Genomic DNA, 12,478 nt, shown 5'->3' on the forward strand with positions numbered 1-12,478 from the left:
TTTGTAAGGTTTCCAATGGCTTCAGATCTTTTTTGTGTGATGTATGGGCGCGAGTGCAAGTACGGAGCTCCTTACTTCTCCGCCATCTTGCCCCGAGCCCCGGTAATTCTCTTTTTAACATTTTAGAGAACTGCCAGACTGTTTTCCATTTCCTCCAGCAACACAGACAAGTTCCGGTTTCTCCACATCCTTACCAACACATATTATCAGTTTTTTATTTTAGGCACTCTAGTTGGTGTGAACTGGGATGCCATATTAGCTTTAATTGGTATTTCCTTCATATCAAATGATACCGTGCACATTTTCGTGTGCTTGTTAGCCATTTGTACACATTGTCTGGGGAAATATCTATGTGGATCCTTGGCCCATGTTTCAATTGCACTGTCTTTTGATTAATGAGTTGCAGGAATTCCTGATACATTCTGGACACAATCAGATATATGATTTGCAAATATTTCTCCCATTCTATGGGTTGTCCTTTTACTTTCTTGTAACACACGCAAGAGTTTAACTTTTGATGAAATCCAATTTACCTCCCTCCTCTCCCTATTATGCTTCCCCTCCTTCTTATACAGACCCACACATTTTGCCAGAGTGCTGACTCCATGAACCTGGCTTTGTTCTGGACATGAAGACACACTGTGGCAGAAATCACCTAATGGTTTTAGCTATCCTGCTTTTTGTTGAGACTTTGTTTCTTACTTTGAACCCTATAATAGACTTAGAAGAGACTAATTTACAAAAGCTAACTACTGAAAACAGAATTAACTCAAAAGAAGAGTAATGCAGCAAATCTTACTGTAATTAGAGAGCTTACTGAAAATAAATGTTTCTAGCATTTTCACAAGAAAGTCACTACAATGCTTTTATTTCTTTCTTTTTGAGAGAGAGAAAGCATGTGCATGCCCACACAGTGGGTAGGGAGAGAGAGAGAGGGAGAAAGAAAATCCTAAGCCGGCTCCACACTCAGCACAGAGCCAGACATCTAATGACCCTAAAGATCATGACATGAGCCAAAATCAAGAGTCAAACACTTAACCAACTAAGCCACCCAGGCACCACTACAATGCTATCTTGAACATATCAGTTATAATGCTATGGGTTGAATTGTGTCCCCCCAAAAGATATGTTGAGGTCCTAAACACTGGCACCTAGGAATGTGACCTTATTTGGAAATAGGGTCTTTACAGATGTACTCAAGTTCAGATGAGCTCATTTTAATTAACATGGGTCCTAATCCAATATGACTGGTATCTTTATAAGAAAAGAGGTGGTGACACAAGGAGAATGCCATGTAGTGAAAGAGGCAGGGACTGGAACAACAGGCCTTCGATCCAAAGGCCTGCCAGTTACGCCAAGAGCTAAGAGACGAGTGTGGAAGAGACCCTTCCCAGAGCACTCAGAGACAGCATGGCTCTGCTCACACCGTGACGTGGGACTTCAAGTCTCCTGAACGGGGACAGAATACATGTTCTTATTTAAGCCACCCAGTCTGTGGTACTCTGCTCTCACAGCCTTGGGAAACTAATGCATATCATAAACCGAATACTTTTTTTAATTAAAATTCAACCATAATACATCAAATTCAGAATAATTCCTTAGCAGTTAATTTGTCCTTACAGACCTAAAATATGCATACACGTTCACGTTCAACATTCATGTTAAACACTAAGTATGTAACAAAAGGCTAATCTTGAGAGTTTACCTCTGGAAAAAGCAAGAAGACCAAAATCCACTTGAGTATCATACTATCTGGGCATGACGATAATCACTGCTCCTCTGTGACCCTAGAGAGGTGAACCAGTCTCCTGTGTTTTCTGTCCCAAGGCAACACAGCTCCATGGCCCCAGCGGGCTCAGCCTGCTTGCCTTCTCTCGAGGGCTTGAATAGGAAGAGACATTTTGAGAGCAAGACAGTTCTGAGAGCAGCTCAGACAGAAAATGAGGCATGAAAGGAAGAAGCATCACTGAGAATGTCTAGTAACATAACTGTCTGGGCTTCTCTGTGTTCCCACTCCCACCCTCAGATTTATGAGTACTAACCCCCAGTACCTCAGAGTGACCACATTTGGAGAAGGTCTTTACAGTGGTGATTAGGTTAAAATGGGGCCAATGGGGTCGGCCCTCATCCAATATGACTGGTGTCCCTGCAAGAACAGGAAATTTAGACAAAGTCCTGAGCAGAGGGAAGACGGCGTGAAGGCATAGAGAGGAGACAGCCAACTACAAGCCAACTACAAACAAGAGGCTGAAACAGACTCTTCCCCCACAGTCCTCAGAAAGGACCACCCTGCCAACACTTTTGACGCCTTGATCTCAGACTTCCAGGCTCCAGAACTGCCAAAATACAGTTCTGTTGTCAAAGCCAAGCAGTTTGGGCTACTTTGTGATGGCAGCCCTAGTAAACTAATACAACACCAAAGAATAAGGACAGGGTCGCTGACTAATAAACTCACATATCAAGGAAGAACACTGAGGAAAAATAATGGTGGCAACCAGAATTCCTTCTCTACTATCCTCTTAAAAATAACCGTCTGAAATGAAGCATCTTCTCTGCAGGAACGGTAAGAAAAAAGGAGAGGAACAGAGCCCACAGCCTCGTAGGGATCAATCAGATCACACCTCCTTTGCTCAAAAGCCCCCAAACACTTCCTTTCTTCCTCGTGCCAACCAAAAGCCAAAGTCTCAGCAGTACCAGTAAGGCCCTACGGAATGGGGTCCCGTGCCACCTCTCCCATCTCATGTTTGGCTTCTCTCCCCCCAGTTCAACCCCTTTCCAGCCACACAGGTGACTCAAGCAAGCCCCACATGCTTCTGCCTCAGTTTTGCTCCTGTCCTTCCCCAGACACCCTCAGGTCCCCAGGTCTTTGCTCCCAGGTCACCGTGTAGGGGAGGTCTTCCCAGATGACCCATGTGAATGCAAATCTGCCTCCCCTCCAGCTAAGCCAGACTGCTCTGCCACACACACCCACTCACAGCTTTTTCTCCAAGGCACACAGCACATCTAAGATACTGCTTATTTGGGCTCCCGAGTGGCTGTCACTTAAGCATCTGATGCTTGATTTCCGCTCAGGTCATGATCTCATGATTCAAGAGATCAAACTCCACATCGCGCTCTGCACTAACAGTGGGGTGCCTGCTTGGGATTCTCTGTCTCTCTCTGTCTCTCTCTCTTTCTCTGTCTCCTCCATCCCCTATGACTTGCGTATGCAACTCTCTCTCTTAAACAAGTAAAACTTTAAAAATAAAATAAAATGCTGCTTACTTGATTTGCTCGTTTTCTGATTGCCTCCCAGCCTCATTTAAGAGCTTAATGCAGAGACTTTGTTTTTTCCCACTACTGTATCATCATCACCTAGTTGGTGTTCAGTAAGCATTTTTTGACTGAACAAATTTGTACAATCTTCTTTGTGGACAGAGATTAAGAATCTATGCCTCTTCCTAGTCTGTCCCTTCGTCTCATTTTTACCCAGCTCCTACCTCGGTCAGTTACTCACACACAAGGAAAAGTCCCCAGACTCGAGCAGGCCTTGAGATTTTCATGGGAAGGCTAGCCTACAAGGCAGTGGCGTTTGCTTAGCTATGGATCAACACCTGCACTCCAGGCAGTGACAGGTCTATGAGAGGAGGATATATATATATATGCTAGCCCCAGGCCAAGGATAAAAAGAGTTGAAAGCCAGCTTCACACCTTAATTATTCCTCACTATCATGCCTGGGTAAAAATCTCTTCATTTGAAGGGAAACAAATGGGAGAAAAGTAGTTTTGTGTTTGTTTTTTAATTTTCTTAATGTTTACTTATTTTTGAAAGAGAGAGAGGCAGAGAGAAAGAGGGGAAGGGGCAGAGAGAGAGGGAGACACAGAATCTGAAGCAGGCTCCAGGCTCTGAAATGCCAGCACACAGCCCAATGTGGGGCTCGAACCCACAGACTGTGATATCATGACCTGAGCGGAAGTCAGACACTCAACCGACTGAGCTACCCAGGTGCCCTTGTGTTTTCTTTTTTTAAACACAGAAGGAGGAAAGAATACAAGAATACAAGATACAAATAATAACTAAAGAAAAAATTTAAGGAAAATTGCAAATTATCAACTCACTGGAGTCATTTAAATAACTATTAAGATTATGTTTCAAATTAAAAATAATAATGAATATTAAGGTTAAATTTTAATGAGAAAAAAATCATGAAATCATGCTTACTTTAAAATCAGAACAGAAGCACTACACACCCAATGATTTCAGTCTGAAACATTATGACTACAGATGAAGAAAGTTTAAAGAAACACAGAAATACAAAGGTTCTTGTTACCATGAAATTATACTTTCTCTAACGTTGCTGATTATACTATTACTTTAATAAATTGGAAATATATAAATATAAGTCAGAAAAGTGCTCATACTTGCTGATATTCTGACAGAAGAAGAGTCTGGGGAAGATCCAGAACTTTCAAAATGTACAGCTTAAAAAAACAAATGGTTCTTACCCTTGTGTCTCTTCAGCTGGGGAAAGCTGCTAATCGTAGTCGCTTGTATTATTTCCACTACAATCTGATACCTGATGTTTAAAAAGAGAGAAAAAGATTGAATAGGAAGAAAATACTATTTTCAGAGACACTTTTAAACTGTATTTTGTACTCATCAAATAAAACGCAGGAGCCATGAATTCTGCCCGAATACTATGAAAACTGTCCATTGTGGATTAAGCGCCTACAACAGGCCAGGTGCTGGGCCATGTGCGGAGACCTTCATGTAAAAGCATGAACTCACCCCCAACGCTGTTCCCGATACCAGAAGTATAACCACCTGTCCCCTCTCTGCAGACAGAAACTTTGAGATTACACTCAGCTCCTCCTCTTTCACCCCCACCAATACCCCCCTTTCCCTACATGGTAACTGTAGCCTGTGGACTCTACCTTCCGAATCTGTGCTATCCAGTAATGTGGCCCTGAGCCACATGTGGCCACCACCTGATTAAAATTTTAGTTCCTCAGCTGCACACCCCCATGTGAAGTGCTCAATAGTCAAACGTACCTCACAGACCACACTGAACAGTACAAACAGAACATTTTCATCCTTGCAGAAAGTTCTATTGGATGGGACTGTCTGACATGCTTCTCAAAGCCATCCTCTGCCTCCAGTGCCACTCCCACTCCCTTAGCAATTTCCCTCATTATTTCTCACTAATGAAGACTATTCCAGACCAAGAGAACCAGAGTATCGGCGACATCGATATTGTTTGAGCTCCCCGGGGAAGTCTCATACACAGAAAGAGTTAGGAACCACTGGAATAGAGCACCAGGTATATGTATGTATAACTGAAAAATAAAAGTTCATGCTGTAAGCGCTGGGCATAACCCTAGAGCTGTGGCTATTTTGAGCACATGCAGCAGGCCTTTATGAACCCAAGTTCTTAATTACTATACAATGGTTACCAAGTACTGACCTAATAAAAATCCTCTAGCCTGAGTGTTTCTTAGCCCTTAATTATATTGACTGTGAGTCTGCTCATAATAAAGCTATTTAACATTAATCCTCACTCTGAATATAAAACTCGCAGCATCCAAAGATTAATGTCACATTTGGCTGGCTTCATACGTCCTTTGGCTTTTCAGCTCAAACCCAGATGACAGACATAAATTCATCCTAGTCATAGCTACTCATGGACTCCTCACAAATTCACACTTTTTTCCTTCACTTGTATGGTAAAAATATCGATGCTTGCCTTTCACCACCTCAAAGAAGAAGCTGTTAGGAGCACTGTCAGCACGTCACCTGGAGACTGTGGCCATCACTGCTGGTTATCAACATTCTTCCTCTTTTTCTTCTTCACTAACCAAACCAGTTTCATCAGGGAAAGCAAGGCACCCAGCTAAAAATACTAAACTTCTCCCTGGCATTTAGGAATGGCCACTCAATATACAGCTGACCCTTGAACAACATGGAGGTTAAAAGTACCAATGCCCCAAGCACTTGAAAATCCACATACAACTTTTGACTCCTTACAAATTTAACTAGTAATAGTCTACTGTGGACGAGAAGCCTTACTAATGACTTAAGCAGTTGATTAACACATATACAGTATTATATACTGGATGGATTATATACTGTATTCTTATAATAAAGCTAGAGAAAAGAAAATGTTAAGAAAATACGTTTACAATATTGTTCTGCATTTATAAAAACAAAAAAAGAAACCTGAACAGTTCAGACGGGTGTCGTTCAAGGGTCAACTGTAGTTCTAGCGTATGAGGTAAGAGCAGAAGTTGCTGAGTGGGGATTCCAGGAAAGCTTTTGAAAGGGACAGGCTCCACAGAAAAGCCATTTCAATCTTTCGTCCTTGCCCTCCCTCCATTTTCCCCACATTAAACAAGGATGCAACTGGATGAAGGCACAGCAGCCATGAGGATGAAAGCCACAGGTGAAGATGGTGACATCAGACAGAAGGAGTTTGGATCTCCAGTGACATCACCCAGTCATAACAGCGCCCAGACTACCCATCCGAGGACATCTTGTTACATGAGGAAAATCAATCCCTAACTTGTTTAAGTCACTGTAAGTCAACTTGTCTCACAGCCAAATGCCACCCCAACTGATAGGCAACTCCCTGAAGACCCCATAAGCAGAGGATGGCTAAATACACACTCAGCAGTGTTTTCCAAATGGGAGTCTAGGTAGGAAATTAATGATCAAAAAAGATTTCTGGGGGCGCCTGGGTGGCTCAGTCGGTTAAGCATCCAGATTCGACTCAGGTCATGATCTCACAGTTCGTGGGTTCGAGCCCCACGCTGGGCTCTGTGCTGACAGCTTGGAACCTGGAGCCTGCTTCGGATTCTGTATCTCCCTCTCTCTGACCCTCCCTACTCATGCTGTCTCTCTCTCTCTCAGAAATAAATAAAACATTAAAAAATAATTTAAAAAATTAAAGATTTCTGATGAAATTGCCTTCATTCCTCCAAATAATGGTGAAGCACAACAAAACTCCTATGTGCTTTTTCCCTCAAGTTACTGAATGGGTGAGGAAACAGCCTGTAAGAAGCATACACAAACCTGGAGCCAGCAAAGTTTAACTCTCCCTATGGAGTCTTAAATGTAACCTTGGAATTGGGTTCTATGACTGGAAAGCATTGACTTTTCACTCAACGGCAGCATGTTTCCCCAAACTCATTCTTGTGCACTGCCATCTGGATGACCTACAAATAGATAATGTCCTTTCATACAGCAATCCCAATCTTACAAACTTATCATAAGGAAATATTTTAACAGAAACAAAGAGAAAAAAAATAATATGCATGATTATGCAACTTCTATAAAGAAAAGAGATAATCTAGGTGATCCATAGGCCTATGTTCTAGCCACTTAGGAATGAACAGTACCAATATGGTCCCTTCTTTCAGGAAGCTCTGGGGATGTGTCAGACTAAGGGGGAAAACTTCAGCCAATAGTATGTATAATTATAAAAACTACGAAAAATAGATTTTAATGACACTAATTCTAAAATGCAAAATGGTATGTACATTCATGAGTTCAAATATGAATATATGGTATATGAACCGGGGCTGTAATCCAAAAGAGAAATAAAGGAATATGTAGGGCAATTGTATCAAAATGGTAGTATTGTAAGTCATTTTAAAACATTTTCCAGGGGCACCCGGGTGGCTCCGTCGGTTGAGCGTCCGACTTCGGCTCAGGTCATGATCTCACGGTTCATGGGTTCGAGCCCTGCATCGGGCTCTGTGCTGACAGCTAGCTCAGAGCCTGGAGGCTGTTTCAGATTCTGTGTCTCCCTCTCTCTCTGACCCTCCCCTGCTCATGCTGTCTGTCTGTCTGTCTCTCTCTCAGAAATAAATTAAAGAAAAAAAAAATTTCCAAACTGTTTATCTATCTCTATCTACCTATCTACATGCCTGCCTACCTAACAGCCTGTTCAAACAAAACCTGCCTTCTGTACTGCACAGTAAGCTTTCTTCACCTCTCCAGTCCTGCACCAGCATCTCTCCTTCCAGGCTCAGAATCTTAGAGGTCTTCCTGAACAGTAAGTATCAGTCTCAAAGCTCTACTAACTTGTCCTTTGAATCTTTAAACAAGTTCCTTTCTTATTCTTCCATTTGTCACCACCCTATCTCAGGCCTTTTCACATGTGGGTCACTACACAAACTAGTCTAATTGTCTTCTTGATTTCAATCCTTTCTCCCATCCAAACCATCTTGAGCACCTCCCATCAAAACATTCCTAAAAGACCACTCTCATCTCCTCCCTCCCTTGCTCAACACCTCCAGTGACCTCCCCTAAGCAATAACTGTACATCCAGCCTGCATTTGCTCTGCACCTTGGCACCAACCCTCTCGTCCAACCCAGCTTCTTTTTCCCCTCCATATAGACCTGGACTCAACCAAGGCAGTTTCCTTTTTTTCCTCCCCAAGTTTTTATTTAAATTCTGATTAATTAACACAGTATAATATTAGTTTCAGGTGTAGAACTTAGTGTATCACCCTTACATACAATAGTACTTATCATAAGTGCCCTCCTTAATCTCCATTGCCTATTTCACCACCACCACTACGCGCCCTCCCCCTGCCCCACGCTCCAGTAACTATTAGTTTGTTTTCTATAGATAAGGGTCTATTTCTTGGCTTGCCTCTCTTTTACCCCCTATGTTCATTTGTTTTGTTTCTTAAATTCCACATATAAGTCAAATTATATGGTATTTATCTTTCTCTAACTTATTTCACTTAGCCTAATTGTCCTAGCTCCAACCATGTCATTGCAAATGCCAAGATTTCATTCTTTTTAATGGCTGAGTAATATTCCACTGTACGTATATACCATATATACCGTATCTTCTTTATCCATCCATCAGTGGACAGTTGGACTCTTTACATAATTTGGCTATTGTTTATAATGCTCCTATAAACATCAGGGTGCATGTGCCCTTTCAAATCTGTACTTTTGTATCCTCTGGGTAAATAACTATTAGTACAATTGCCAGATCACAGGGTAGTCCTATTTTTAACAGTCTGAGGAACCACCACACTGTTTTCCAGAGTGGCTACACCAGTTTGCATTCCAACCAACGGTACAAGAGGGTTCTCTTTTCTCTGCATCCTCACCAACACCTGTGGTTTCCTGAGTTGCTAACTTTAGCCATTCAACCAGAACTATACTCACTTTCCAGGCTTTTGCTCATGTGGTTTCCTTCTAGAAACAATCTCCTTACTTGTCCACCTAATTACATCTTACATATATGACTACTTCCTTCTAGTTCACATTAATATTTCTCTTAATATTAATACTTCTTATATTATACATTATATATTAAATTCACTTAAATTAATATTTCTCTGAAATCCTAGATTACTTCTCTATAATAGTTCCTATTTATCTACTATTTTATATTGCTGTTTTAAAGAGTCACATTTCTACAAAGAGTGCTATGAACTTAAGAAATGGTATGGCCAGGGGCGCCTGGGTGGCTCAGTTGGTTAAGCGTCCGACTTCGGCTCAGGTCATGATCTCACGGTTTGTGGGTTCGAGCCCCACATCGGGCTCTGTGCTGACAGCTCAGAGCCTGGAGGCTGTTTCAGATTCTGTGTCTCCCTCTCTCTCTGACCCTNAAAAAAAAAAAAAAAAAAAAGAAATGGTATGGCCAGTCCTTTCAAGGCCTAACACTTCTCTAAGAAATAACACACCTGAGCCTACGATAAAATTGCGGTTTTGTCTATAGGAAAGATAGGCTACCGTTTATCTCCCTAACTAAATAAATCATGAGCCTCTTCAAAACATGGATTGTGTCTTGTATTCTCCAAAATGACCTAGCTTGGCACTAAACATCGGACAGGCACTCCTTAAGTATCAATGAACACTATGGACGGAATGTTTTGTTCCCCTCAAATTCATATGTTGTAGCCTAATCCCCAATGTGATGGTATCTGGAGGTGGGACCTTTGGAAGGTGATTAGCCCCTGTGAGCCACATAAATGAGATGTGTGCCTATAATAAAAACAGACCCCCGAGAGCTCTTTCCATTTTGTGAGGTTACAATGAGAAGGCAGCCCTCTATAAACCAGGAAGGGGGCCCTCACCAGACACCCAATATCCAGCCCCTCAATCTTGGACTTCCTGGCCTCAGAACTATGAAAAGTGTCTGTTGTTTAAGCCAACCAGCCTATGGTATTTTTGTTATAGCACCCCAAACTAAGACAAGAAGCTAAATTAATATGCGTTAACATCTGTAAAACTAAACAGGTACAAATAATATTCTGAACAATCTGTTCTTTTGATATTCTTGTGATTCATGCTCTGGAACAAATGAGTCATCAACGAAACTGAAGAAATATATTCTATTTGAAGAGTTAAATTTCTTAAATGAATCCATAAAATTATTATGTAATACCAGCTAACATTTATAGATTCCTCTCATTAGGTACCAGGTACCTGTTTAGATACTTTATCTCATGTAATCCTCATAATAAGTATTGTAATTATCCCCACATTAGAGAGGAAGAATTTGTTCAGATGGATTAAGAAAGTCATTCAAGGCCTCACTGCTTTTATGTACTAGAACCACAATTATAACCTGGGGCCCTGTCCGATTCCAAAGCCCATGTTCTTAACCACTTCCTGCTACCCTAAAACTCAATGTGGGTTCATGTTTATTCATCTCAGTCCTTTCCAAGGATAAAAGCGTGGCCAATGCCAGGTCTTCTTTGTAGCCTCACTGCCTTCTATATCCCTCGTGGCTACCGTTTTCCTGCCAAACTTGACCATGTGCCATACTCCAACACATTTGGCTCTTTCCTGACTCCCAGCCTTTGCTCTGTTTTTCTTTTCCCCCTCTTGCACACAACCTCTCCCCTTTATCTGCTGAAATCCTATTTGTTCTAAAACACTTAGTTCACAGCATTCCTCTCTGAGGCCCTCTGATTTCTCTCCCCTAGGGGATAAGCTCCTACTCACTTCTTTAGCACTTTGCCCTCCACTCTGGTCTTAATATCTTGCTTCACATTTAGCGATTTGTACCCACATGGGTCTCCTATGCCAGACTATTAACACCTTGATGGCAGGGAAATAAATCCAAGGACGCACAACCAATTTATCTTTATGTACACCAAACCCTCCTCACACATAATAGGCATTTGAAGATGATTACTGAGGGGCACCTAGGTGGCTCAGTTGGTTAAGCCTCCAACTTTAGCTAAGGTCACAACCTCGTGGTTCACAAGTTCAAGACCCACATCCGGCTCTGTGCTCCCTCTCACTGCCCCTAACCCTCCTCATGCTCTGTCCGTCTCTCTCTCAAAATTAGACATTTTTAAAAAATGAAGATGATTACTGAATTTGTAAAATTCATCCTCACTTGATACCGAAAGAAAAAGTGGGTATTGAGTGACTTGCACACAACATACATAGTTGACCTTTGAACAACATGGGTTTGAAGTATGTGGGTCTACTTATATGCAGGGTTTTTTCAATATAGTACAGTACTACAAATGTATTTTCTTTTCTTTATATTTTCTTTTTTGTTTGTTTATTTTGAAAGAGAGAGATTTTGAAAGAAAACAAGGAGGGGAGGGGCAGAGAAAGGAGACAGAGGATCCAAAGCAGGCTCTGCACTGACAGCAGAGAGCCCAAGGTGGGGCTCAAACTTACAAACCATGAAATCATAACCTGAGCTGAAGTTGGACACAACCAACTAAGTCACGGAGGTGCCCCACATTTCCTTATATTTTCTTAACATTTTCTTCTCTTTAGCTTATTGTAACACAGTATGTAATACACATAAAATACAAAATACGTGTTGATGGAGTGTACATGCTATCAGTAAGGCTGCCAATCAACAGCAGACTATTAGTAGTTAAATCCAGGGAAAGTCTAAAGTCATATGTGGATTTTTGACTGCATGGGGGAGACTGGCGTCCCAACCCTATGTTTTTCAAGCATCAACTGTACATCTAAATGCTGGCTATCCTTGATGGCACAGCTTCCTGGTCTGGAAGCCAGCTCTTCAGGGATTATCCACCCTCACCTGGCTTTCTTCATCTGGAGGAGCACATGGCCTTGCTGGTGCCAAGTTTAGTTCAAGAATCTGGAGGACCGATATTTGTGAACATTCTCTTGATTCGAAGTGCAGAGCTATAATATGTGTTTTCCCAATATGATACTATGAACTCCACTATTAAGAGTAAACCACTACTAAAATGAACAAATCAGAAGACTCTAGATGCTGGCGAGGATGTGGAGAAACGGGCACCCTCCTACACTGTTGGTGGGAATGTAAACTGGTGCAAACCCTCTGGAAAACAGTGTGGAGGTTCCTCAAAACATGAACAATAGAACTCCCCTAAGACCCAGCAATAGCTCTCCTAGGAATTTACCCAAGGGATACAGGAGTGCTGATGCATAGGGGCACATGTACCCCAATGTTCACAGCAATACTCTCAACAATAGCCAAATCATGGAAAGAGCCTAACTGTCCATCCA

At 41.8% G+C, this 12,478-nt stretch overlaps 1 protein-coding gene across 1 annotated transcript in view; it reads right to left on the reverse strand.

Annotated features, from left to right (window-relative positions):
- Positions 1–1,749: 1,749 nt before the first annotated feature.
- The window catches only part of LOC120246380, a gene marked incomplete at its 3' end in the record, with an annotated part of 69,720 nt that continues 58,991 nt past the window's right edge, over positions 1,750–12,478 (reverse strand). Inside the window, exons 6-8 of the mRNA XM_039253858.1 lie at positions 4,486–4,556; positions 2,052–2,146; positions 1,750–1,881 (exon numbers count right to left, since the gene is read on the reverse strand). Of these exons, the coding sequence (XP_039109789.1) occupies positions 1,750–1,881; positions 2,052–2,146; positions 4,486–4,556 (298 nt within the window). The remainder of the gene's footprint in view (positions 1,882–2,051; positions 2,147–4,485; positions 4,557–12,478) is intronic.

Source organism: Hyaena hyaena, unplaced genomic scaffold (assembly GCF_003009895.1).
Source record: "Hyaena hyaena isolate Hyena2069 unplaced genomic scaffold, ASM300989v1 scaffold_467, whole genome shotgun sequence".
Taxonomy (NCBI): Eukaryota; Metazoa; Chordata; class Mammalia; order Carnivora; family Hyaenidae; genus Hyaena; species Hyaena hyaena.